Source organism: Patella vulgata, chromosome 2 (genome assembly GCF_932274485.2).
Source record: "Patella vulgata chromosome 2, xgPatVulg1.2, whole genome shotgun sequence".
Taxonomy (NCBI): domain Eukaryota; kingdom Metazoa; phylum Mollusca; class Gastropoda; family Patellidae; genus Patella; species Patella vulgata.
The window spans coordinates 92,162,673-92,189,173 of NC_065880.2; the positions used below are offsets into that span (position 1 = coordinate 92,162,673).

Sequence of the window (26,501 nt, forward strand, 5' to 3'; positions counted from 1 at the left end):
ACAGCTTTCCTTGTCATCCCCTCCGTCCTGCATCACTGACAAGGGAGAACCACGCCGGAAAATCTGGATGAACTTTCTCGGCCAATGCAGGGATCAAACACAAGAATTATTGAATATTTGTGTTAAACATACATTAAACGAGAGCTTAATCTGCCTATTGCAGGTCTTTCTTTAGGCCTCAAATGTTATCTAAATTATTAATTAGACCATCATTAGGCTGTGATTTTTACTGGATTTGAATACATTTTTTTAAATATAAATATTTTGAAAACAATCGATTTCAGAATATATTTTTACTTACAATCGGTATATTGCAGAATCATTTAAAGTTTGCGTACCTGGGATTTTTTTTTGCACTGGTCAACAACATCTTACCAAGATGATTGTTTCAAAAATTGCTGTCATCATTGATTGATGCAAGTAATAAAATTCCTCATACAATAGTTCAAATCTAAGCATAAATACTTCGAAAACAATTGATTTGAGAAAATATTTGTACTTACTATATAGCAGAATCATTTAGTTCAAACTCATATCCCTTGGATACGGCCAATCGTACACCTCTATCTCTCCATAATGATTTTAAGGCTTCGTGTATATTGGGTAACATTACATGATATTCTTTATCATAACAACAATTACACGCTAATATTGTCTGGGCATATTGCTATAATAAACAATAGATATATCATTGTATTAAATATTGTCTGGGCATATTGCTATAATAAACAATAGAGATACATTGTATTAAATATTGCCTGGGCATATTGCTATAATAAACCATAGAAATATATCATCGTATGTATTAGATATATATTGTATGGGCATATTGCTGTAAAAACCAATAAATAAATATAAATAGGTATATGAAAAGTTAAAGATAACCACTCTTAGGTACTAAATACACAAAAATATAAAAGCTTTTGAAAAAAGAACTACATTATTTGTCGATTATTAGCACTTTCGCTTATTTTATCAAGATCTTCAGGTCCCAGGACGTCATAGTCATTGTGGTAGATGTTGTTTATCTGAATAGCTTAATAAAATAAGCGAAAGTAATCAACAAATGATGTAGTTCTTTTTTTTTCAAATTTTTTGATATTTTTGTGTATAATATTACATATAGTCTCTGGATTATTGAATTACGTGAAACTCTGAAAGGAATACCAGTCCAAAAATGGTTAAATTCCAGTCCGTATTTATAAACATGTCATCCATGATGAATTGAAAATTTGTAATAAACAATTTTAATAGATATTTTATTTAATAAAACAGCAAAAATTTGAATATTTATTTAGCTGATTGGATTATACTGATGTTTATTCTATTAAAATTAGGGCCTCAAGGTCTTGGATTTTTTTTTTTTTTTTTTTTTATATTTACATATTATAAAGATACAATATTTAATTATGGGATCTGAAAACAAGCAAGGGCTTTAATATATAAATCCATTTCCCGTAATAAATTATTTACAGACATATAAATACATAATTATAATCACGAATTTAATACATACATTATAAATTACAAAAACAAAACATTTATTCTCACTTGATGAAAATGTACAAAATACTTAAAGATACATTATGCAAGAGCTAAATCTGCCAATTGCAGGTCTTTCTTTAGGCCTGAAATGTTTTCTAAATTATTAATTAGACATTAATTAACTTATCTTGGTCATAATCAACTCTTGATGGCATCAGATTTCTCCGATATTAAATAGATTAGAACCGTTCAGCCATATTTTGATTTAAGCTAAAAATGGAGGAGCGAGACTTCGATTCGAACAACCAGTATGGTGGTTGCAATTATTGCAAAAGTCTTGTCAAACCTTCAAAGGCTAATATCTTCGCTTGCCATAGAGTAATTTGAATGAAATTTTCAAATTATTCATTTTACATTATCTATTTTCGAACTATTATAGCAAGAATGGCTAGCTCTTTATCTAAATCTTACATAATGTATCTTTAATATATAGAGGTTCTTTCTTTATGAATTTGTAAATAAATTCTTGCTAATTCTCCATATTTGTTGATATTTTACTTGCCTTATTTTTGGAGTTTTCAAGATTAATTCTCATCATGCCCATTCCTGTCAAAACAAACTTCATGGAACTCACCAGATTATCTAGAACTGCCGTCTGAAACATTAACATCAACAATTTATAGTATAGAATTTTTTTATCATCCTATCTGAAGGACTACACACTATTCTTTGCCAGGCCCTATAGCCTGCACCACTGACAAAGTTTCCAGATATACAGTAATTAAAGCTATAAAGAGGTGCAAGAAATTCTTAAAGTTACATTCTTCTGATTTAATCAGGTAAAAGTTGAACCAAGATCAGGTAAAAGTAGAACTACTCTCAAAGATCAGGTAAAAGTAGAACCACTCCCAAAGATCAGGTAAAAGTAGAACCACTCTCAAAGATCAGGTAAAAGTTGAAACACTCCTAAAGTTTTACATAAGCTTACTGTGGTAACAGAACTATGTACATATTGACCTTAGGTCATTTTGATGTATTACGACTCATGTCCATCAAATAAAGTGATATCATGCTTTTAAAACCTAAACACATCCAATAAACAAACACTTCAAAATATGTAACTTAAAACTTGAACCAAATGATTTAATAATATGTCTACTTGAAGTAAAAAGTTTATAATCCTTGAGTGGTATTTAGCGATTGTGCTTGAAAACGATAAGAAAACATTTGTTGAAACCTGCGGTGCTATGATAAGAGAACACTTGTCGAAACGGACGGTGCTATGACAAGAGAACTCTTGTCGAAATGGGCGGTGCTACGATAAGAGAACACTTGTCGAAACGTCATTCTGTAATTGTAACAAACTAGTGATTGTATTCTATGTAAATGGTTACTCTTTTTTTTAAATGAACCATTGTCAAGATCTTCTTTAAAAAAAGGAAATATTCAGAATTAACTCATTTTAAATAGGAGTATTTTATCAATGTCGAACTTCTGGCTTGCTAGCCTGGAGGTCGGATGTTCGATCCCTGCATTGGCCAAGAAAGTTCATCCAGATTTTCCGGCATGTTTCCCCTTGACAGTGGTGCAGGACGGAGGGACTGACAAGGACAGCTGTATAGTCGTTTGGATGGTACAAAAAACCGAGGTCCCGTGTACACATTGGTGTGCACGTAAAAGATTCCTCGAGGCCTTGACAGTTGGAATTTGATATAAGAGTAGCCTGAGTAGGTTGTAGTGCCGCTGTCCGGGCAAAATTTCCCACATAGCACACTGTATGGCGCATGCCCGTCTTCATTAGCCCAGCTCGGAGCAAAACAGTCCGTAGGACGTTAAACCCCATTTCATTTCATCAATGAACTTCCCAAATAAATTCCTAAAATTACCTTCATTTAATCAAAGGATCAAGTTGAAATATGATGTACATGTTGCCGTTTCTTATTAGCCTAAGGCCAAACTCTTCAGGAGTGTTGATAAATAGTCACTTGAATCACATGTTTTGTTTAAAATTTTAAAAATTTGAACTAGAAACTTTTTAGCCTAGGGCCAAACTGATTTTATCTTCAGTTCTTCAAGGTCTTGACAATAGTTGAATCACATGAAAGATGTTATGTTTACAATTTTAAAACCTATAATATTTGAACTAGAAGTTTTTTAAACAGTGCAACCAAATACTTTTGGTTTTTAAATTAGTTTTTTCCTGGAGATATGTGAAATAAAATTTTAACATGTGTTCCAGAAGAGCAGAAAATCAGATTGGTGTGGCCTTAGCAATGCAGAATAAAAGTCATTGTTAATTAAATTAAATGGTGATCTATACACTCACCTTAAATGAACGTAACTCGTGCTTTGAGAAACCATCATTGTGGATTATTTTCATCTGTTTAACAAGCGTGCTTTTCCCACCTTCTGCAGCCCCTGTAAGTAAACAAGCCATAGAATAAGGAAACTGTAGAGAAGAAGAAATACTCCGAACTGATCAGATGCATATTAAGATGTAAATCATCTTACTATTTAAAGGAGCTAAATTGCTAATATTTGGGACCTAGAAATTGACCCAAATGGGTCGTAAAGCATATAATAATGTAATCTGAGTGTATATAAACTGATTTACATTCAATTGTTTCCGTTTTGACTCTAATTTCAAATCAGTTATGTCCAGCGAAATACAGCATGTGTCTCAACCCTATATCAATTTCTAGCGTCTGGTTATTCAAGTCTATTCAGCAGGCTCTCCAGTTGAATATGTCTAGCCTCGTTCTTTCTGGTCACTTGTTGCAAATGACGCTAAAACGCACTATGGTACACGATTCGTGTACCAATGGTAAAATGTTTATTTTGTCTTAAATATTGGATATCAGAAGCCTGCCTTTTCCTGGTAAGATCACAACATCAATGTTGATTTGAATTGACAAATAATTCGTATTTTCAACGTGTAAGACTTTGGATGATATTGAGTTAGAGACTTAGCTACTTTAAATATACATTATACAAGAGCTAAATCTAATTATTGCAGGCCTTTCTTTAGGCCTGAAATGTTATCTAAACAATTAATTAGACTTTAATTAACTTATCCAGACCATAATCAACTTTCAATGCCATTGGGCAGGTACAATTTTAAACAGATTTGAATTGGATCTGCGATTCAATGGCTGTTGATGATTAACCGTAAAAAAAGTTAATTGAGACATTGTTTATTATTGTAACAACGGTAACAATGACAATGTTTTTTAAATTCAGTTTTCTCGACTCAGAGTGAAGTTATTTGACTGAAATTTTCAGCATATTCTCTTTACATTATCTATTTTTGAACTATAGCGAGAACTGTCAGCTCTTTATCTAATCTCCTATAATGCTCATTTAGCCATCAGTGTCACACTGATCAGCAGTGAATATTCGCTAGGCCGCGACAATCACTGATAAGGATGACATCGATGCGACTTAATGAGCCACAAATATTAACTTTTTTCCTCCGACAAATTAAATTCTAAAACATTTTTTTTTTATGTATTAGAAAAATAAATAAAAACGTTTGAAGTATTTGTAGGTAAAAATTATTTCCTATTTTAGTGTAAATGGGTATTAAAATGAGTAAAATGTGCCCTTCTCCTCAAATCAGTAACGTCTTATGTAAACAATGCACGCGCCATTGAACCAATGATTGATGCGGCGTGGTATGATGTCATGTGTTGAAGGCAGTCATCTTTTACAGAGATATTAGAAGATTTTTGTAATACTCTGTGTGAAACAGATTGCATCAGTGTATCAAACTTAAATAACACCATGATAGAATATAATCAATGAAATGAAATATTTTCAAATTTATTTCCATTTGAAACTTTGCAGAGACAAGACTGATATTTTCGCACCTTTAAAATATTTTAGTCTACACAAATAAGCCCCCTGGTCATTATGTCTCGGCAATAAGAATAAGCTCCCTAGTCATTATGTCTCGGCAACAAGAATACGCCCCTTGGGTCATTATTTCTCGGCAACAAGAATGAACATTTTTTCAAGTTTATCTGATAATCAATGAACATCAAATGCAGTCTAGATAGATTACAAATTGATGAATCATATTTTTTTAACTGTGTTATTAGCCACAAATTCAGAAATATCTTTTAATTTAACATCAGTAAATATTTATATCAGAAAAGGAAATTTGACCGTAATGAACCTCCCCAAGAATAGCGTGACATACAATGGTATAATATATTCTATTATTTATCTATACATATTTATAGTAGTACAATGTATTTATACCTACAATAATATACTATTATCTATCTTAATGGTCAGAAATAACTATTTCTAATAGTAAGGCAACACCAATTAAATTTTTAGTCCTTCTGTGTTGTTCAGTTCCTCGATTGTATGTGACAAGGAGTAGGGTCACCTGTCCAACCTCATGGTTTTTTTTCTCCGGGTCCTCCAGTTTCCTCCCACTGCTAAAGACCCCTACGCGCAATCAGATTTTTGAAAAAAAAAAATAAACCATATTTTAGTTTCGAAATGACCTAGTTTGTGTCGAGTGGAATTTAAAATTTCAAAACTGAAATATTTACAACTAAAACAATTTGAGAAAAGAAAATAAATAAGTACTTTTGGTTTTTTAAAAATTAATTTTTTTCTTGAAGAAATTGGAAACAGAATTTTTAACAGGTGTTCACAAAGAACAGAAATTCAAATGTGGTGTGGCTTGTGAATTTCAGGAACACCTATATAAAATTCTGCTTGCAATCTCATCAAGAAAAAAAACCTAATTTTAAATGAAATAAGTACTTATTTACTCTTCTCAAATATTTAAGTTTGAAATGTTAACAAAACATCAAACACAAGAATTGAGCAGGTTATTTATTGATTAAAATCTCAGGTAGTAAGTATTAAGGTATTGATGATGAGGCAGGTATTTTAGGGGTTAAACAGGTAAGATATTATAGGCTATCCCTACATATTCCCCACAGTTTGTATTGATGAAAGGGCAGGTATTGTAGGGGTCATGCAGTTATGACATTATAGACTATCCCTACATATACCACTGTTGGTATTGATGATGGGGCAGGTATTTTAGGGGTCATAAAAGTAAGACATTATAGACTATCCCTACGTATTCCCCACGGTTTGTATTGATGAAAGGGCAGGTATTGTAGGGGTCATACAGGTTTGATATTATAGACTATCCCTACATATACCACAGCTTGTATTCTTCACGCTGTTTAATCTACTCACATGTTGACCGACCTGCTATAAAAGCTAACATAAGCCATATGTAAATAGACACAACAAACTTTCTAATTCTCGAATCTCGTTGATCACATATTCAATATTTCTTCTTTCATTTGCTGAGAATTTTTGCCATTACTGGACATAAGATTCTTGAAATCCTTAACATGTACACACTGTTAAATATTTGGTTGACCATAGGCTTACCTGACTTGACCGTACAAATGGTCACTACAACAGGTCTCTTTGTTGTTCTTCAAGCAAAATATATGGCAAAAATCTTTCAAAAGCCTTGTCTTGATTTTGACTTTTCGCTAATGTATTATTGACACTTATAACTTATTATGTATTGTATTTATAATGAGGGAGACTGCGGTTGATGGGGGGGGAATGGCCGAAAGGTTAGCACATGCGCACTGTATCATAAGGTCTGTCACTGAGTCAACTGGAATGGTTTCGATTCCCCGGTTATACATGACAAGGAATGGCGTCGGCTGTCCAACCTCGTGGGTTTTCTCCAGGTCCTCCGGTGTCCTCCCACTGCTAAAGACCCCTACGTGCAAGCAAATTATTGAAATAAAATTGAACCATATGTTAGTCCCGAAATGACCAAGTTTGTGTCTAGTAGAGGTTAAACCACATCTCTCTCTCTCTCTCTCTCTCTCAGTAAAAGGAATATGTACATAGTATAAAACAATTCTATAATATTTTATCACCGTAAGTTATAGAACCTTTTATCCTATCTCGTCGTATTTATTACAAAGAATCCGAGTAGTAGTATACAGTAATTCATTTTATCAACAGAAGTAGACCTTTATAATCAAAGAATCCCTTTAGTAAAGACCCTATAATCAAAAGCCTTCAACTGTTCGCTTGACTAAACCAAATAATTGTACTCTTTCTACTCTGTAATCTTCGTACAAGTTTTACATAATAAGATAAATCTAATGAAACTTGAGAATAATAAACTTGAAATAAAACCACCAGATATAATACTACAAAATATCCTCTAATAAAATCATGATTCATTTTATTTTACATAAAAAATAACCTTTATTTACGTATAGGGTTACAAGCACGTTAAAGAAGCTAAATCACTAATATTTGGGATCTAGAAATGGACACAAATGAGTCACAATTTATATAATAATGTAATAAGAATGTACATGTATATAAACTGATTTACATTCAGTCGTTTCTGTTTTTACTCTAATTTCAAATCCGTTATGTTCGGCGAAATACGCCAGAAGTCTTAATTGAATGGCATTCTCTAGCGTTTGTTTATTCCAGTCTACACTGATAGTATTTATTGCGCATGCTCTCCAGAAAAGAATATGACGTTACCGTTTGACATTACTTGTGGAATATGTCTAGCCTTGTTCTTCGAGTCCCTTGTTACAAATGGCATTGAAACGCATTATGGTATGCGATTCGTGTACCAATGGTAAAATGTCTATTTTATCTTAATTATTGGATATCAGAAGCCCATCTTTTCCCGGTAATATCACAACATCAATGTTGATTTAAATTAACCATAATTTGTGTTTTCAATGTCGAAAAGACTTTGGATGATAATGAGTTAGAGACTTAGCTACTTAAAGTATACTTAACGTTTATTCAACAAGTTCATGAACTCTTTTAGGAACTATTGACTAGACTAAATATCAACTTTCTAAAAAATTTCACATCTTGAAATAAAATGATGATTCATCTGAAAAATTCACAGACTTCTTTTAGAATTATTAAGTAGCTCAGTAAATAAACTGACTGAGTATCAACTTTTTAATTCAATTATAAAAAAATTAAAATCTTGACATAAAATGATGATTCATTTTACAAATTCATGGTATCCTTTAAGAATTATTGAGTAGCCCAGTAAACAAACTGATTATAAAAAAACATAAATAAACATTCACATTCTTTCCGTGATAAGTACCAGAGAACCCTCGTTGAAACAAACATGTCAAGTAACTTCTATCACAACCTTCTCTTTGAGATAAAAATTCAATCAGCTTAAATAATTAAATTAAAGATTTGGACCACACCTTAAATTTGTCTTTATTAATATCTTTAATAATTTATATACCAATCTATTCAAAGCTTTTATTCAATGTCTATCTTCATCAAAGGAATGATACAAATTCTTATTTATTAATCAAACCTGTCAGATCACTCCACATATCATTAGATCTGATTCAGATGTATAGATTAAGGGCCGGGGAATGCCCGCGGTAGGGGGGGGCTCATAGATAGTAGGGTAAGGGCTGGGGCATGCCCGGGGTAGGGGGACTCATGGATAGTGAGCTAAGGGCTGGGGCATGCCCGGGGTAGGGGGACTCATAGATAGTAGGGTAAGGGCTGGGGCATGCCCGGGGTAGGGGGACTCATGGATAGTGGGGTAAGGGCTGGGGCATGCCCGGGGTAGGGGGACTCATAGATAGTGGGGTAAGGGCAGGGGCATGCCTGGGGTAGAGGGGCTCATAGATAGTTGGGTAAGGGCCGGAACATGCCCGGTGTAGGGGATTTTTGGATAGTGGGGTAAGGGCCAGGGCATGCCCAGGGTGGGGGGCTCTTAGAGAGTGGGGTAAGGGCCGGGGCTCAGTGGCTCCAAAATATATTGGCATGCGAAAATACGAGCAAACATTATACTTAGGCGGTCAGGGTTAGTGTTAGACCCCTACTGACGGTGACAATAGGTTTTCTCTCTGTCCGACTGAACGTATGTTACTGTTCAAGTTCAGGTTTCGTTGGATTCCGTTAATGTTATATTGAGTTATGGCCCTTTATTGACTTAAAATCAATGAAAATTTTGTTTCCCTGAAATTTTATGAGCTAAACTTTGATATATTTCATTGAGTGTGTATCAAGTGGACATTAAGCCCATTTCTCTTCTTTTGATTGCGTTATGGTCATTTGTTCATTAAAAGGGGGTGGGGGTCGGATGGCCGAACGGTTAGGGCGTGCATGTTGTATCCTAAGATCTGTCATTGAGTCAAATGGCGTGGTTTCGATTTCCTGGTTGTACGTGACAAGAAGTAGGGTTGCCTTCCAGTCTTGTGGGTTTTCTCGGGGTCCTCTGGTTTCCTCCCACTGCTAAAGAACCCTACATGGAAGCAAATTATTGAAATAAAATTGAACCATATGTTAGTCCCGAAATGATCTAGTTTGTGTCGAGTAGTGGTAATCAATCTATCTATTCTACTGAACTCTCTTTAACCATTAGGGATCAATCAAAGTCAACCAAGAATCTTCAAGAAATATATTCTAATCTGCAGTAACAAGAAAACTTTCACAAATACTAAAAATATGCATATTATTCATAAAAAAACATGAAAGTCACTTTATGGTATATTCAGCGTCTCGATCAGACAAATACAAAGAATAATTGAGGCACACTTTTTTCTGTCTAGATCCATACATTTAATTCATTAGTTTCTTTGTTCAACAAGTACAAATATTATTTCACAATCTTCAAAAAAAACTCATTTCATAAGATCTTTAAATAGACAGATACACAGAGTTAAAATGACCGTAAGGTATTTAACCTGAGGTCTCCGTACTAATATATATTCAAGTCAAGTACATCTTGATATCTTATTATCAAAAGAGAGAAGAAAAAAATGTCAAATATGTACCCCACAGGCCAAAATATTTACTGAATGAATGAAAATGAAATAGGGTTTAACCAACAACATGCAGTGTGCTATGAGAGTAATTTAGTTGGACCGCAGTGTTACAATATGTCACAATTATATGGAATACATGTTATTTGAAGAGTTTATTTCAGCGATGTTTCGACAAGGGCTCTGATCCTGTCTTTGCTTGATAAACCCTCATCGAAATGTCGATGTAATAAACTCTTCAAGTAACTTGTATTCCATATAATTGTGTTATGTGTTATTCTCATCCAGTTACTAAATGCCATTTAAACAATTTAAGCAGTGTTACAGATTACTCTTATTTCGAATTCCAACTGTTAAGGATTCATATACGTGCACAGCAATGTGTAAACAGAACCTTGTTTTTCGTTCTGATTGAAGTAATTAAAGTGCATTTTAACACTGGGTTGTAATACACACGCATGGTTCATATCACCAGTCTATTTAAACATACATTATACAAGAGCTAAATCTGTCTATTGCAGGTCTTTCTTTAGGTCTGAAATATTATCTAAATTATTAGACATTAATTAACTTATCCAGACCATAATCAACTCTCGATGTCATCTATAGCCTGTGATATTTACTGGATTTGAATACATTTTGTGATGGATAATTTAATGTTATGATCTAAAGCAAGCGTGTTGCAACATTCAACCCTCCAACTATGAAAGTATTACTGCCTGTCATATAATATCATGAGATGTTTAACATTCTATTGTAATCAATCAATCAATCGATTGATCAATCAATCAAGTTAATAGAGAATATTGTTGATCTAATGCTTGTCATAATGAATCATGATATATAATATATATTGTCATACTACAACTAATAACCAATTCATCATACACTAAACATGTTTTCATCTCTTATTATTGTTAAATTGTCTATATACACATTATAACTTTCTAGACATGCTCATTCTCAATAATATTAAAGGCACATTATGGGGGATTAGATAAAGAGCTGACAGTTTTCTCTATAATAGTTAAAAAAAATATATAATGTAAATCGAATACATGTATGCTGAAAATTACAGTAAAATTGCTCCACTCTGAACCGAGATATTAGCGATTGAATTTTAAACCTAGCCTCGATCATCATTACTAAAGTCGGTACGATAAAAAACAAAGTCTCAATTATCCATTTTGCAGTTAAATTATCTATCACAAAATGTATTCAAATCCACTAAACATCGCAGCCTAGCGATGAAATCGAGAGTTGATTATGGTCTGGATAAGTTAATTAATGCCTATTTAAGAATTTAGATAACATTTCAGACCTAAAGAAAGACCTGAAATATGCAGATTTAGCTCTTGAATAATGTATGTTTCAAGATGTAGTCTCACTTTATATCAAACATGTCCAAAAATGGATTGTGTAAAAATTAAAAAATACCTAGATGTTTTCGCTAAATATATGAATAATCTCTTATATATATTATCGTAATACTCTATGAGCCACCAAAACCGAGTGCCAAGGCAGTGGCATAATGTGTACAGAGAGAGAGAGAGAGAGAGAGAGAGAGAGAGAGAGAAATGGGGTTTAACGTCCACTCGACACAAAACTAGGTCATTTCGGGACTAACATATGGTTTAATTCTATTTCAATAATTCGCTTTAGCAGTTGGAGGAAACTGGAGGACCCGGAGAAAACCCACGAGGTTGGACAGGCGACCCTATTCTTTGTCCCTACGTGTACATGTTATTTTGGCTTTTGTTGAGATTATTGTGTATTGTTGATTGTTTGTTCTGTTTATCTGATATTAAACAGTTTAAACAAAATAATTAAAAGGTCAAATTATTACCTTCACATTCCTAAAGATGTAATTTTAATCCGAAATGTCAACTTAGAAAATGGAAAGTTGAAATATAATTCTATTGGCTATAAGACAGTCAACAAAACAGTTAGATAAAATAAATATTAGTATAATAGAACCTGTAATATAGAGAGAGATATGGGGTTTAAACGTGCGCGCTGTATCATACAGTCTGTCATTGAGTCAACTGGCAGGGTTTCGATTCCCCGGTTGTATGTGACAAGTAGTAGCATCGCCTGTCCAACCTCGTGGGTTTTCTCTGGGTCCTCTGGTTTCCCCCCACTGCTAAAGATCCCTACACGCAAGCGAATTATTGAAATAAAATTGAACCATGTGTTAGTCCCGAAATGACCTAGTTTGTGTTGAGTGGACGTTAAATCCCATTTCTCTCTCTCTCTCTCTTTTTTTGTCAACAGAAAAATATGTGGCCTATTTAAGTCATTTTTTAAATAAATAATAGCCTACAGTAATATGCTTATATTTCATTCTTCACCTATAAGTATAATATATATACAGGTGTAACACTACTGCATTAATAATAACAAGTTTCAAGGTAATTTGTCAGGTATCTGTCAAAAATATGACATCTCTAGCAAATATTTAATATCTTTTCTACCTATTCCCTCTTAGACAAAATAAAATATGACATCCCTACTGGCAAATATTTAATATCTTTTCTACCTATTTCCTCTTCGACCAAATAAAATTTGACATCTCTAGCAAATAATTTATCTCTCTTATAGATATTATTCTCTCTAATAAAATTTATATTCTTGATATTTATTCAGTGACGAAAAGGTTATCTATATAAAAGAAAGGGATGTTTAGAAATGACTGACATATCAAGTACAATAAAACATGCATTTAACCTGAATATGAGCTTGCTATGTAAATATAGGTATATACATCTATTATCTACTGTAAGTAAAGTCTACCTGAGTTATCAATGAATATTTCTATCTATTGTATATGGTTGACAGCCTTGAAATAACTCACTATTAGCCCCTACTTATTATTATAAATTAACAATATGAATATCTATAAGATACCATACAGGGAATCTGGAGAGATTTTAATTTTTTTTTTTTTTAACAATATTTCTATTCAGGATATCTGAATAAGATTGGGTAACAAGGTTTGGCCAATGTAAAAACTCTTCTTCAATCTGGAGAGATTAAAATAATCAACAGCTTATCATTATAAATTAATAATACAAATTAGTTTAAATAGCATGATACTGAGATTGTAGAGAGAAATAAAATGAAATGAGGTTTAACGTCCTACTTTTCTGCCCCAACTGGGACATAGAGAGAGAGGTTTAACGTCCACTCGACACAAACTAGGTAATTTCAGGACTAACACATGGTTTAATTATATTTCAATAATTCGCTTGTGCATAGGCGTCTTTAGCAGTGGGATGAAACCGGAGGACCCAGAGAAAACCCACGAGGTTGGACAGGCAACCCTCCTCCTTGTCACGTACAACCGGGGATTCGAAATCATGCCAGTCGACTCAATGACAGACTTTAGGATACAGCGCGCACGTTAACCCTAATGAAGACAGATATACACTATGCACTGTGTGCTATAAGACAGGCGTACGCTATACAGTGTGCTAAGAGACAAATTTTACCAGGACAGTGACACTACGACCTACTCTTATTTCAAATTCTATCTGTCAAGGGTTCTTTACATTCACACCAAAAAATACTCAGGACCTTGTTTTTTGATACCATCCGAGGGACTAGTCTGCACCACTGACAAGGGAAAACCACAACAGAAACTGGTTCTGTCCTTGAACTTTTGATGGCTTAAGGTTCATAGTCCCTAAAATTGGTGTCCATAAAAAGTGCCCTTTTGGGGTTATTAACTCCTCTCAACCCAAAAACCCATAAAAAATCCAGGATCCGGTTAAATTTGATGGAGATTTCGAAGATTGGTGGGGGGGAGGGGGGTGTTTCTGGTGTACGTGTATAGTATATCAAATGTATCGTATATCAACAGAAAATAAATCGGACGCTTGCTTTTGTTTGAATTGAGACAACTGATTGATCTAAAGATTCAAACAAACCAACAACAACGGTAGGTTATAGTTGTATTTGTATAGTGTCTTGTATACAAGTGAAAACATGTCTTCATGTTAGACAGTATCTAGATAGATTATAGTAAATAAACAAACTATAGTATCTTTGATGTTTCTATCTATGTATGTCACCTGTATTTTACCTATATCACCTAGGTACAAGGTGTGATAATTACAGCCTTTAATATCATATACCTTTACCTACATCTATATCAGATTACCTAACAACTAATTGTGGCTTATGGAGAGAGAGAGAGAGAGAGAGAGTTTAAGTCCACTGGACACAAACTAGATCATTTCAGGACTAACATATGGTTCAATTTTATTTCAATAATTCGCTTGCACATAGGGGTCTTTAGCAGTGGGGGGGGGGGAACAGGAGGACCCAGAGAAAACCCACGGCAATTAACCTGTCAGTCAAATTATGACAGGCTGGCAACTAAAGTGGTTGATCTGTTAAGTTTCTTCTAACTATTGTTTTAAATGCCTATAGTCTTAATCCTTCAATAATCATATGTTTATGTCAACACTTTCTAAGTAACTAATTTTATAAATAGACAAATGGATGTAAGATGATTAATAGTTGGAGAGACCAGCTTAGGGAACCTATATACTAGTTGGAGGTCCGATACATAGGAAATTATTAAATTGTTGCTGTTAATTATTTGCTCCTGAAATAAAGTGTTGAAGATCCATTCCAAGAATCTGTATTCATTTCTGATACTTAGAGAACACACGTCGACGAGCTACATTCCCTGAAAGTCGAACGGTGTTACAACCCCCCACACCTGAAATATATAATGAGTTATAGGCAATGGTCATCTAGGGGTCATCTATTACCTGTAGGCAAAACAATAAAAATCGAACATCCATTATCTTTTTTCATGTCAATCAAATTTTGCATTATTTTTTTTTATCTAGCATCATTAATAAAAATACCCGCTCTAATAGAACATGTTTTTATTTTTTCTGAAATCAACCGTTGACAAAAAAACAATGATTTTCAATAAACTTCCTTTCAAAATATTCACAGAATAAAAAAATGAAATTCAGAGGGGACCATATTTCATTTACTCTTAATTTCGGCGGGTTGGGTGGCATGATTTTGATTCCCTGCTTATACGTGACAAGGAGTTGGGTCGCCTGTCCAACCTTATGGGTTATCTCTGTAATTATTGTAATAAAATTGAACCATATGTTAGTCCAAAATTGATCTAGTTTGTGTTGAGTTGAAGTTAAACTTCATTTCTCTCTCTACCCCACAATGTAAGACAACTTTTTTAGTTTTATCCAATTTTTGTATATATCTTAAACATGTTTTTGCACATAAAATTTATGAATTTAACTGTAGTTATTTATTGTGTTTTGTTAAAAAATTAATTTAAAATTCTACAGTGCCACAGTGGCTCAGTGTGTAAGATGTTGGCTATTTAACCTCAAGTGGTTTCGCCTTGTCAGTGGTGCAGGACAGAGGGCCTCGCAATGAACAATGTATAGTTGTGCACGTAAAAGAACCCTTGACAGTTGGAATTCGAAATTTCCCTCATAGCACACTGTATGGTGTATGCCCGTCTTAAGGGATCTCTTACGTAAATGCCAATGAGTACACGGGACCTGCACTGCTGACAAGGTGAAACCATGTCAGAAAATCCTGACAAACCTTCTCGGCCAATACAGGGATTAAACATGCGACCTCCAGGCTAGTGAGCCAGTGTCTTACTCAGTCACTGTGGTCCCTGACTTAATTGAAAGTCCTGAGTAAATCTATAGATGAAATTATTCTTTATAATGAATTCAGGTTGAATTAATTCTAACTTTATATAATGTGCCACTGCATTCATTCACCTTATAATAAAAATCCTGTTATGGTCAGTTTAACGGTAATTTTTATGAGAGATTAAATAAGTGTAAATCCCACTGTCCACCTGGATTAGGAACTGTAAATCTCTTAATCCCTCCAACTGTAGATCTCTTAATCCCTCAGACCGGCCTAGAATGTTAAAAGGTTGTAAACTTGACCGTTAGTTTGACCTACTGCCCAGTCCACAGTTCATGTCGAAAGTTGTAACCTGTATTTAGTATGTTTTATGGAGGCCTGGTTTACCCTGTCATTAAACTGTAATTAAATGTTGGTTTTTAGGTTGATAATTAAACACAGATTAAATCAAACCATTAATATCAGATCAATAAAAAAATACATTTCCTATCTTTACGTATTTTAATGTTCTGATGTACAATGTATGACCAACTCTTATATCGAATTCCAACTGCCAAGGGATCTTTTATGCATGCTAATGTACATGTATACACGAGACCTCGGTTTTTCGTACCATCCGAACAACTAGACAACTGTTCTTGTCAGGTCCTCTGCACGCGTCCTGTACCAATAACAAGGGGAAAACACGTTGCTGAGGGAATTTTAATGTGCCAGGTCAAGTCAAATTTTTGTCCCCCACTGCCACGCCTGTCCAAGGACTATGCCAAACAGATGGTTTCTAGCTTTATCCCTGCCTAGTTAGAGTAGGACATCGGGGCTCTGTGGCACGAGTACAGAGATCTTTATGGGCCCACGGAGCAATATACTGGCTACACCCAGTCAGGTCTAAATATTAAGGCCGTCTGCAGATTTTGTCAATGTCAAAGTGATTGTTGACGATATTGTGGGTTAGGGTAAGGTGTAGGGGTAGGGGTATGGTTAGTGCTAGCCCTATTTACGTCTTTTGACATTGACGAAATCTTCAGGTGTCCTTAATACCTAGACCTAACCGGCTACACCCCCTCTCCTTGGCCCTGGGGGTTGGGGTACATACAGTATACTCTACGCAGCTCACTATATATCCTATTACTGAGTAATGCCAGCTGTACAATACTATGTGTCAAGGCCAAGTTTAATTTGTAGCATTTTGACATTGTCATACGTCCTATCATAGTTTCACACCTTTCATTAAAATCTCACCTAATCCTACCTAACCTTTCACCTTTAAATTTCACCTAATCCTGGCTAACCTTTGACCTTTCATAATGTGAAAACTTTAAAGGTTGTAAATTCTTTCAATAGTTAAATACTTGGCAATGTGTCCTTCAAGTTTAGTCAAGTTACCTGTTTACTTACTAACGCAATTTACCTGTTGCACCTGTATGCTGTAACTGTACATATATATATAACATCTTTAAAACCAATTAAAAAGTTTTTTTGTCATGTATAATTAGTTTAAGTCATTGAATAATCCTGTATGTCATTAGGCCAACTAAAAGAATACTGGAGTTTACGGATACTTGAACACAAAAAATAGGGCTGGTTATGTCGCAACTCTTTTTTTTTTTGGTGTGTGTGGGGGGGGGGGGGGGGATGGGATAAGATTGGATAGAACTAAGTGAACTAATAAATTAAACTTTTAATAAACTACATTGATAAATTGCGATGTCATTTTATATATATATACTGTAAAGTGTTTATTATTTATTTCTTGAATAAATGCTTGATAACGATAAGAGAAAATTTGTTGAAACCAGGAATTGTTTCCAATAACAATTGTATTCTGTTACAGAATATCGGTGATGCCGATTGGGACTGGTTGTTTTCCTGACTTTCTCCATTTTTACCTGAATATTACCCGACACTGATTTAGTAGAATTTACCTGAAGTGACTTAAAGATATACCTTCCAGTGTACAAATTGGGTAATTTTATGATATATTTGGACTAAAACATATTCAAACTAATTAACAAGAAGAACATATCAGGTTGTACCTGTATTAATTAACATCTAGAGAAGTACATCTTAGTTTGTACCTGTATTAACATCTCAAGTAGAGTGCCTCAAGAAGTACCTGAATTAACCAGATAATTATAAGTCTCAGTAGGATATAATTATCTATGATGTAATGTTACCTGGTGTTTTTGGTTTAATAAATAGATAATGTTAATATAAATTCCATATAGCACCATTAGACAGCTGGAGACAGGCCTCAGGCTATTTGTTATAATTAAAGAGGGTGGTTAGTGGTAATAATACTAATAATAGTGTTACAAGATAATGAGATTGTTTATAACAGGTATTAGGATAGGTGATTAACTACCTGTTGTACCTTAAACAATACCTGGTGAAATATACCTGTATTATCAATTAATATATTTACAGGTATTTCATCACCTATTGTTATTTATCATTAAAGATACATCATGGGAGATAAGATAAAGAGATGGCAGTTCTCGCTATAATAGTTAAAAACTAGATAGTGTAAAGGTAATTTGCTGAAAATTTCAGTCAAATTGATCCACTATGAGCCGAGAAAGAAGCGGGTGAAATTTTTGCATAGTCTCGGTTATCATTACTAAAATCATTAATATAAACAGCATAGTCTCAATTATCCACTTTTTCTGATTTAATTATCTTTGGCCGTTAGCGGCATATAGGAATCTAATCCAGCCCTTGACATCGAGAGTTTATTATGGTCTGGATAAGTTAATTAATGTCTAATTGATAATTTAGATAACATTTCAGGCCTAAAAAAAGACTTGTAATAAGCAGATTTTGCTCTTGCATAATGCATGTTTAATATATCTACAGCTATTATCATTTATTATCATCTCTGTTATCAACCTGCCGAAAATATCCCCACTTTCTTAATACTACCAGAAATAAAAATAACCCAGATTTCTGCTTCAGTTTCATGAAACAAAATCTTGGGGGAAAAGTTAATGAGAAAATCTATTTTGATCTGTGACCATTTCATACATCAGATTTTCATATCCTATTTCTCTTTTAAAGGACAATATTGGTGCCAGTCATTATCACATATGTGATAGAGCTGGTTAAACACATTCCAAATATAATTTAACACAGAGATCATTGCTACGATAGCTGAGTAATACAGGTTTCCTGAGTCGGAAGTGACGAATGCCAAAGGAAAACACGAGTCATCTCTCTATATAACTGACTGATGTGACAAGTAATAACGGATATACGGCCGAATTTCTGCTCACTAATAATTCCTTCGAAGACCAAAAGTTGATATATGGGACTGTAAGGGGATACCTGACAATTCGATAAATAATTGAATGTCATTAGATAAGAGAACACGAGAAAAATAGAAATAGTCCTTACATTCCCTTGTTTATATTCATTCTATATCTTATAAAAACATGGTAATGCACAGACTTTTTCTGTTTTTCTTTCGTGTTCACTTATCTAGTGGCAGTCAATTCTTTATATGAATTGTCAGATACAGCAGCATTATGGCCTAATCTTATATCGAATTCAAATTGTCAAGGGATCTTTTACGTGCACAACAACATGTACACAGGACCTCAGTTTTTTATCCCATTCGAACAACTAGACACTGTCCTTGTCAGGGGAAACCCTGTGTTGGAAAATCCCAACACTCCCTGGTTAGCAAGCCAGTGTCTTATTCACTGGGCCACAGTGGCTCCCAATCGAGAGAGAAATGGGGTTCAATGTTCACTAGGTCATTTTGGGACTAACATATGGTTCAATTTTATTTCAATAATTTGCTTGCAGGAAACCAGAGGACCCGGAGAAAACCCACAAGGTTGGACAGGCAACCCTACTCCTTGTCACATACAACCGGAGAGAAAACCCACAAGGTTGGACAGGCAACCCTACTCCTTGCACGTACAACCGGGGAATCGAAACTACGCCAGTTGACTCAATGACAGGCCTTATGATACAACGCGCATGCACTAACCGTTTGCCCATCCAACCCCCTCCGCTCCCAACAGAAATGAAAGCAATGTTATTAAAGAAATATATTATAATCATGTATCAGGTAACAATATTATGATTAGCCTAGTTTAGATATCTATAGTAGACCTACATGATATGGTTGAGTAAACAGAGGCTGATAAATAATTATATAAATGATGAAACAAACTACTGTATCTCTCCCCATGGAAATAATTCATTCTATACAAGTTAGGTCAACTATAAAAAACATTCTATGCTTTATTTAATCTTCAGTGGGGGGAGTGGCAAAAATAATGTTTATGTTTTTTACAAGAAAAGGCATAAATTGTATCATTTAATACATGAATACCATTAACCTAAATCAAAAAAGGCAATTAGAGTTATGTCCATTGGAAATAAACCAAGGCTTCAATTAGTGCTTGTATTTTTAATATTCACCAATTATTATAACTTGCCATGATATAAACTGTTTAAAATATTATAACAACCAGGCAATAAGGACCAGGGTATTCCCATAGAAAATATTTAAAAGGGTTAACAGGAAAATATTTCACATGGTGACATTAGATCTAAATGTATATCATTACATGCATTATCTACCTTACTAAACACAGGTGACAATTCTATGCAATACAACTGTTGTTTATTACTGAACGACATTTTGACTAGGATTCTAGGGGAGTGTTCAGGGTGTCATAGGTTGAGACAAGATGGGGAACTACCCACGAATTTTATAAAATAAGAAACTTTGAGACAGCATATCTACTCATTTAGGTACATACATTTATAGGATTACAGTGGAGTGGGTCAAAATGGCGGCAATACTTCAAACGTTATTTTTTGACGTTACATCCATGAATGTAGTTAAGAAAAAAATATGGTTTGCCCCTGCAGGGAAGGGTCCAGACCCCTTGGACCCCCCCCCCCCCCCCTGGATTCTCCAGTTTTTATTTACACTTATCTGGTCAAAACCTCAGACAGTAATCGTGTCTTGCCTGCCTAATTCAATTTCCATTACCACATTCCATTGAAACTATTGATCACATATACTTAAAATTACAAGGCATGGTATATAAGTGTTTATACCATAGTAAAATTCCTAGGGTATATATAATGCCCCTTACTTGGAAATCTTTTACAATGGTATATAAGTGTTTATACCATAGTAAAATTCCAAGAGTATATAATTCCCATTAAAAGGAAATCTTTTGCCATGGTATATAAGTGTTTATACCATAGTAAAATTCCAAGAGTATATAATTCCCATTTATGACATATCTGACTATGATATAAAAGTTAATAATCCCTGATCAAAGATCTGTTAACAAAGTGAACTTGTGTCTCTGTTTATTGATGGAGTGTGGAGCCTAGTGATTGACACATGACTGACCATTATGAGTGATTTCATGATTAATCATTAAAAGTTATGACAAGAAATACACAGATAACATGTCATCGTTACTGTAAAATCCATCATCATCGATTTAAAGTAGGCTAACCGAAATCTATATAGGCAAATATGTCAATGGCACAAAAATAACGCCCCCTCGTTAAAAAAAAGGTCCACATAGTTTTCGTACGGTACTTTTATTTTTTCACCTTTATGTGTATCGTATATGCTTCCCTCAAGTGGGGTTTCGATGCAATAAAATTCTGTCACATTCTATTCTAGTTCCGTTAGTAACGGATTCCTATTCTTCTCGGCTTTCCCATGGCCTCTATCAGTAGAATCCGTTAATAATTAACTAATTTTATTCTATACCTATAATAATTTTATCAACTGTCCAAATGACCATGATTTTATTTTTGATTAACGGTAAACGAATATGACGTAATAAATAAATGACGTAATAAAAACTTGCGTTTTACAAACACTCACCCTACCCCCTCAGAGATAAAACCCCTCTAGTAAAATGGTTTTCAATGATGGATTTGCTTGTCCTGACCTCATCACTAAAATTAACCCATTTTCTTACGAAGACCGTGAATGACGTTATAAAAAAAATGAATCACATTTTTTCATCCCTCAAGTTAAAGAATTTCAATTATTTTACTCACCAAGTAATAGAATTTTGATGACTTTCGATTCCTGCTTGGCCCATGTTTGTAAAGTTCGATCTATTATTTCACTTCTTGATCTGGCCTTTAATTCCTCGTGATCTAAGCTAAAACATAGGCCCATAGTCAGAATCTCGCATGTTGAATAATCACAAGAAAAATACAACTCTTTTCATAAAATGTCACTTGTTGCTGTTCGACTAGTATCACGCAACTTATTCATCAAGAAGCACGCGTTGCCCCGTTTAAAACTTTTAGAAAATACCTTCAACTTTAATATTCCCCTCTCGTGTGGGAAACCAACACACGAATGACACTTGTAATTACAAACTAATAGAGTATTCCAAGTAAACAATTTTCACAATAGAACAACAAGAAACGTAAAATAACCGTTAACTTGTTTTGGTAACAAATAACGGTGTCAACAGAAGTTTGTCAACCTGTCAGGCCGTCTGCTAAAACTCAGATCATCGATTCACCGTAAGCGTGCTTTTCAAAACGAGGCTACTATGTGATACGGAATGCAACAAGTGTATAGTCAGCAATGGGGACACAATGTGGTGTATAGACATAGTATTATATAGGAGTGCTAATGATTCAATATTGATTTTTGTTATGACATATGTTTTTATCAAAGTAATATACTATTAATTAACACATATTAACTTAATGGGGTTGGGTTAACTATATTTAATATATAGTGCTAATAAATAATTTACATGCTGCCCGAAAAGGGTGTTTTATATAATAAAATATCTATCTATCTACCTGTATTCAATGGCACAGTACAATTAATATGATATTTATTATGTATATAAATATATTATGATTAATCAATCAGGGTAAATAAAGGAAATGAAATGGGGTTTAACGTCCTACTATTCTGCTTAGCCTCGGCTAATGAAGGCATACGCCATAATTAGTGTTCTATGAGAGAAATTTTGCCCGGACAGCGGCACTACGGCCTACTCTTATATCGAATTCAAACTGCCCAGGGATCTTTTACGTGCACGCCAATGTGTACACAGGACATCAGTTTATCGTCCCATCCGAACGACTAGACATTGTCCCATGCCAGGCTCTCTGTTCTGTACCACTGACAAGGGGGAACCACGTCGGAAATTCTGGATGAACTTTTGGTCCAACACTATGGGATCGAACATCTGACCTCCAGGTTAGCGAGCCAACGTCTTACCCACCTAGCCACCGTAGATTCAATTTGGGTAAGACCATGAAAGATTTACGTTTTTAGCGATTTCTTAAAAATCTTATAATTTAGAATTTTTTATATTGTCGGGTAAAATATTCCATAGCCGTGGAACAGCAACACTGAAAGATCTGTCTGCAAATTTTTTTTGTTTTGTAGATGGACCGATTAATGACGGGCTGTTTGTAGATCGTGTCGAATATCGAGATTTTCCGGCGGACCTGACAAGAGACAGAGTATATAGTCGTTCGGGTGGGACAAAAAAGCGAGGTCCCGTGTACACACTGACGTGTACGTAAAAGAACTCTTGTGCAGTTGGATTTCGAAATATGAGTAGGCCATAGCGCCGCTGTCCGGGCAAAATTTTCCTCATAGGATACTATATGTAAGTAAGCCCGTCTTCATATAGTCGAGTCGGCGCAGAACAGCAGGACATTAAATCCCATTTTTTTTAAATTTGATTTCAATTCAAGACAAAATAAAAAGGCAAAAGTCAAAATAATAGTCACTGTTTGTTATGATTCAGTATTAGTTATTGAAACAAAATAAAACAAAATAATATAAGTAAACGGAACGGCCAGTATATATTATAAATGTTTAGCGTACATAAATTACATTTATTTTTGTAAATTCTGGAGAGGAGTTAACATAGGCCAAGCCTGTTCCCCAATCTATTTTCAATTGAAATAAAATACTGTTTATAAAAAAGTTATAGATTTGGTGAAAACCCTTTTGTATAAAAAGAAAAGGGAATTAACAATTACATTCAGGCCCGTAACTAAGGGGGGGGGGCACAGTTTCGCCCCCCCCCCCCCTGTGAAAAAATTTTCGACCATAAAAAAAATAGATATACATTGTCCATCAATATTACAGCCCCCCTGAGAACACTTCCCGCCCCCCTCGTTGTTCTGAGCTAGTTACGGCCCTGATTACATTAATATAGTTTCAAATATTTTACAATAGTGATTCTTTTTTTTGAATATTATAGTTTACGTGCAACTCAGCACGTGTAATTTAACTGTTCGTTTAAAAGTAATAAAATATTTTTTAAAAATAACTAACTAAACTTTCTATACATTGCTGTTTGACTTTAATAATACACAAAAAACAGGGATGGTTCAGTAAAAAATATTTACAATAATTTAATTATGGAGTAGTACCCACAGGCTACTAAAATAGGATAGGTTGTCATACACGAAATCCTGTTACTATGTTATATATTGCGTTTGAATAAATTACATTTAATTGATAGCCTTGTAATTAAATTGTCGTACTTTGTTAAATTTAAACTAATACTAAATGACAATTCAAAGGCAAATCAAAAGAAATGAAATGGTATTTAACGTCCTACTTTTCTAGACCGACTGGGCTAATGAAGACGGGCATACGCCATATACAGTGTACTATGAAATAAATTTTGCCCAGACAGCGGTACTACGTCCTACTCTTATATCGAATTCCAACTGTCAAGGGTTCTTTTACGTGAACGTCAATGTGTAGGCTTACAATTTTTCGCACCACCCGAAGAACTAGACACTGTCCCTGCCAGGCCACCCGCCCTGCACCACTAAAAACAAGGGGAAAACGTACCAAAACCGGCAAATGAACTGGACAATTCAGCAAAACTTCAACTGCCGATTTATCATAAAACAAACCCGTCTTTGGTCACACGGACGCCACAGACTATTGTAATATGTTTTATAAAACGTGGGGATCACGTGGCTAAGTAGGTAAGGTGCTGGCTCGCTAGCCTGGAGGTCGGGTGTTCGATCCCTGCATTGGCCAAGAAAGTTCATCTCGATTTTCCGGCGTGGTTTCCCCTTGTCAGTGATGCAGAACGGAGGGCCTGACAAGGACAGCTGCCTAGTGGTTCGGATGGGACGAAAAACCGAGGTCCCGTGTACACATTGGCGTGCACGTAAAAGATCCCTTGGCAGTTGGAATTCTATATAAGAGTAGGCCGTAGCGCCGCTGCCCGGGCAAAATTCCCCTCATAGCACACTGTATGGCGTATGCCCGTCTTCAATTAGCCCAGGTTAGGTGCAGAAGAGTAGGACGTTAAACTCCATTTCATTTCATTTCATTTTATAAAACGTTCCAATAATTTGTTTTCTGTCCGGAATAACGAGATGGTTTCAGTCTGAAAGCGTCATTTTTTTTTACTGGTAAAAACAAAAACCCTAACTTTGGCCGCCAAAGATTTTCTGGTTTGCATCATGTTTGTAAAAATGTCGCCATAATGTCTTAAACTTTCGTTCCTCATCTTTTTTTGCTCAAATAAACTGACATCCCGTCATCCAAATGCGCATACTAAACTTAGGCTGCCTGTCTACAGTTAGCTCCGCTTGAAGTATGAAGAAGATGGATCACAGTGCGTAGAATGGCAAATGCCGTATGAAATAACCCACGGAAATCTTTATATTGCCCGACTTGCTTCAATCCTAAATTAAAATAAACGATCAGTGGAACGATCGAGTCCAACACTTAGCACATGGCACAATATATATATATGGTCAAAGAAAAACAACATTAACAAGAGTTAAAAGTTTCTGAATAAATATTAATACACGACTATATGGATTGTCAAATAATGATTATATAGGGGGTAGATCAAAATCTGTGATATTAAAAAATATGAATGAAGTTTTACGCTACAGGTTTAGGGAAAGGAAGGGAAGGAATGAAGTGTTACGGTACAGGTTTAGGGAAAGGAAGGGTATAGGCAATGAAGTTTTACGGTACAAGTTTAGGGAAAGGAAGGGTATAGGAATGAAGTTTTACGGTGCAGGTTTAGGGAAAGGAAGGGTATAGGAATGAAGTGTTACGGTGCAGGTTTAGGGAAAGGAAGGGTATAGGCAATGAAGTTTTACGGTACAAGTTTAGGGAAAGGAAGGGTATAGGCAATGAAGTTTTACGGTACAAGTTTAGGGAAAGGGACGGTAGAAGGAATGAAGTGTTACGGTACAGGTTTAGGGAAAGGAAGGGTATAGGAATGAAGTTTTACGGTGCAGGTTTAGGGAAAGGAAGGGTATAGGAATAAAGTGTTACGGTGCAGGTTTAGGGAAAGAAAGGGTATGAGGAATGAAGTTTTACTGTACAAGTTTAGGGAAAGGGAGGGTATAAGAATACGGTACAAGTTTAGGGAAAGGAAGGGTATAGGAATGAAGTTTTACGTCTGAACATAGAGACTAAAATCCAATTGTTGCCGTTTCTTTTGTAACGTGTGCAACTGATTATCTGTCGTTGTTTTCATTGTT

The 26,501-nt window shown here is 34.8% G+C and overlaps 1 protein-coding gene across 1 annotated transcript in view; it reads right to left on the minus strand.

Moving 5' to 3' along the window:
- LOC126810116 (guanine nucleotide-binding protein G(o) subunit alpha) overlaps positions 1-22,528 on the minus strand; it is a 34,223-nt gene extending 11,695 nt beyond the window's left edge. Inside the window, exons 1-4 of the mRNA XM_050535096.2 lie at positions 22,038-22,528; positions 3,812-3,903; positions 2,048-2,140; positions 504-667 (exon numbers count right to left, since the gene is read on the minus strand). Coding sequence (XP_050391053.1) covers positions 504-667; positions 2,048-2,140; positions 3,812-3,903; positions 22,038-22,161 — 473 coding nt within the window. The 5' untranslated portion in view covers positions 22,162-22,528. The remainder of the gene's footprint in view (positions 1-503; positions 668-2,047; positions 2,141-3,811; positions 3,904-22,037) is intronic.
- Positions 22,529-26,501: the final 3,973 nt, after the last annotated feature.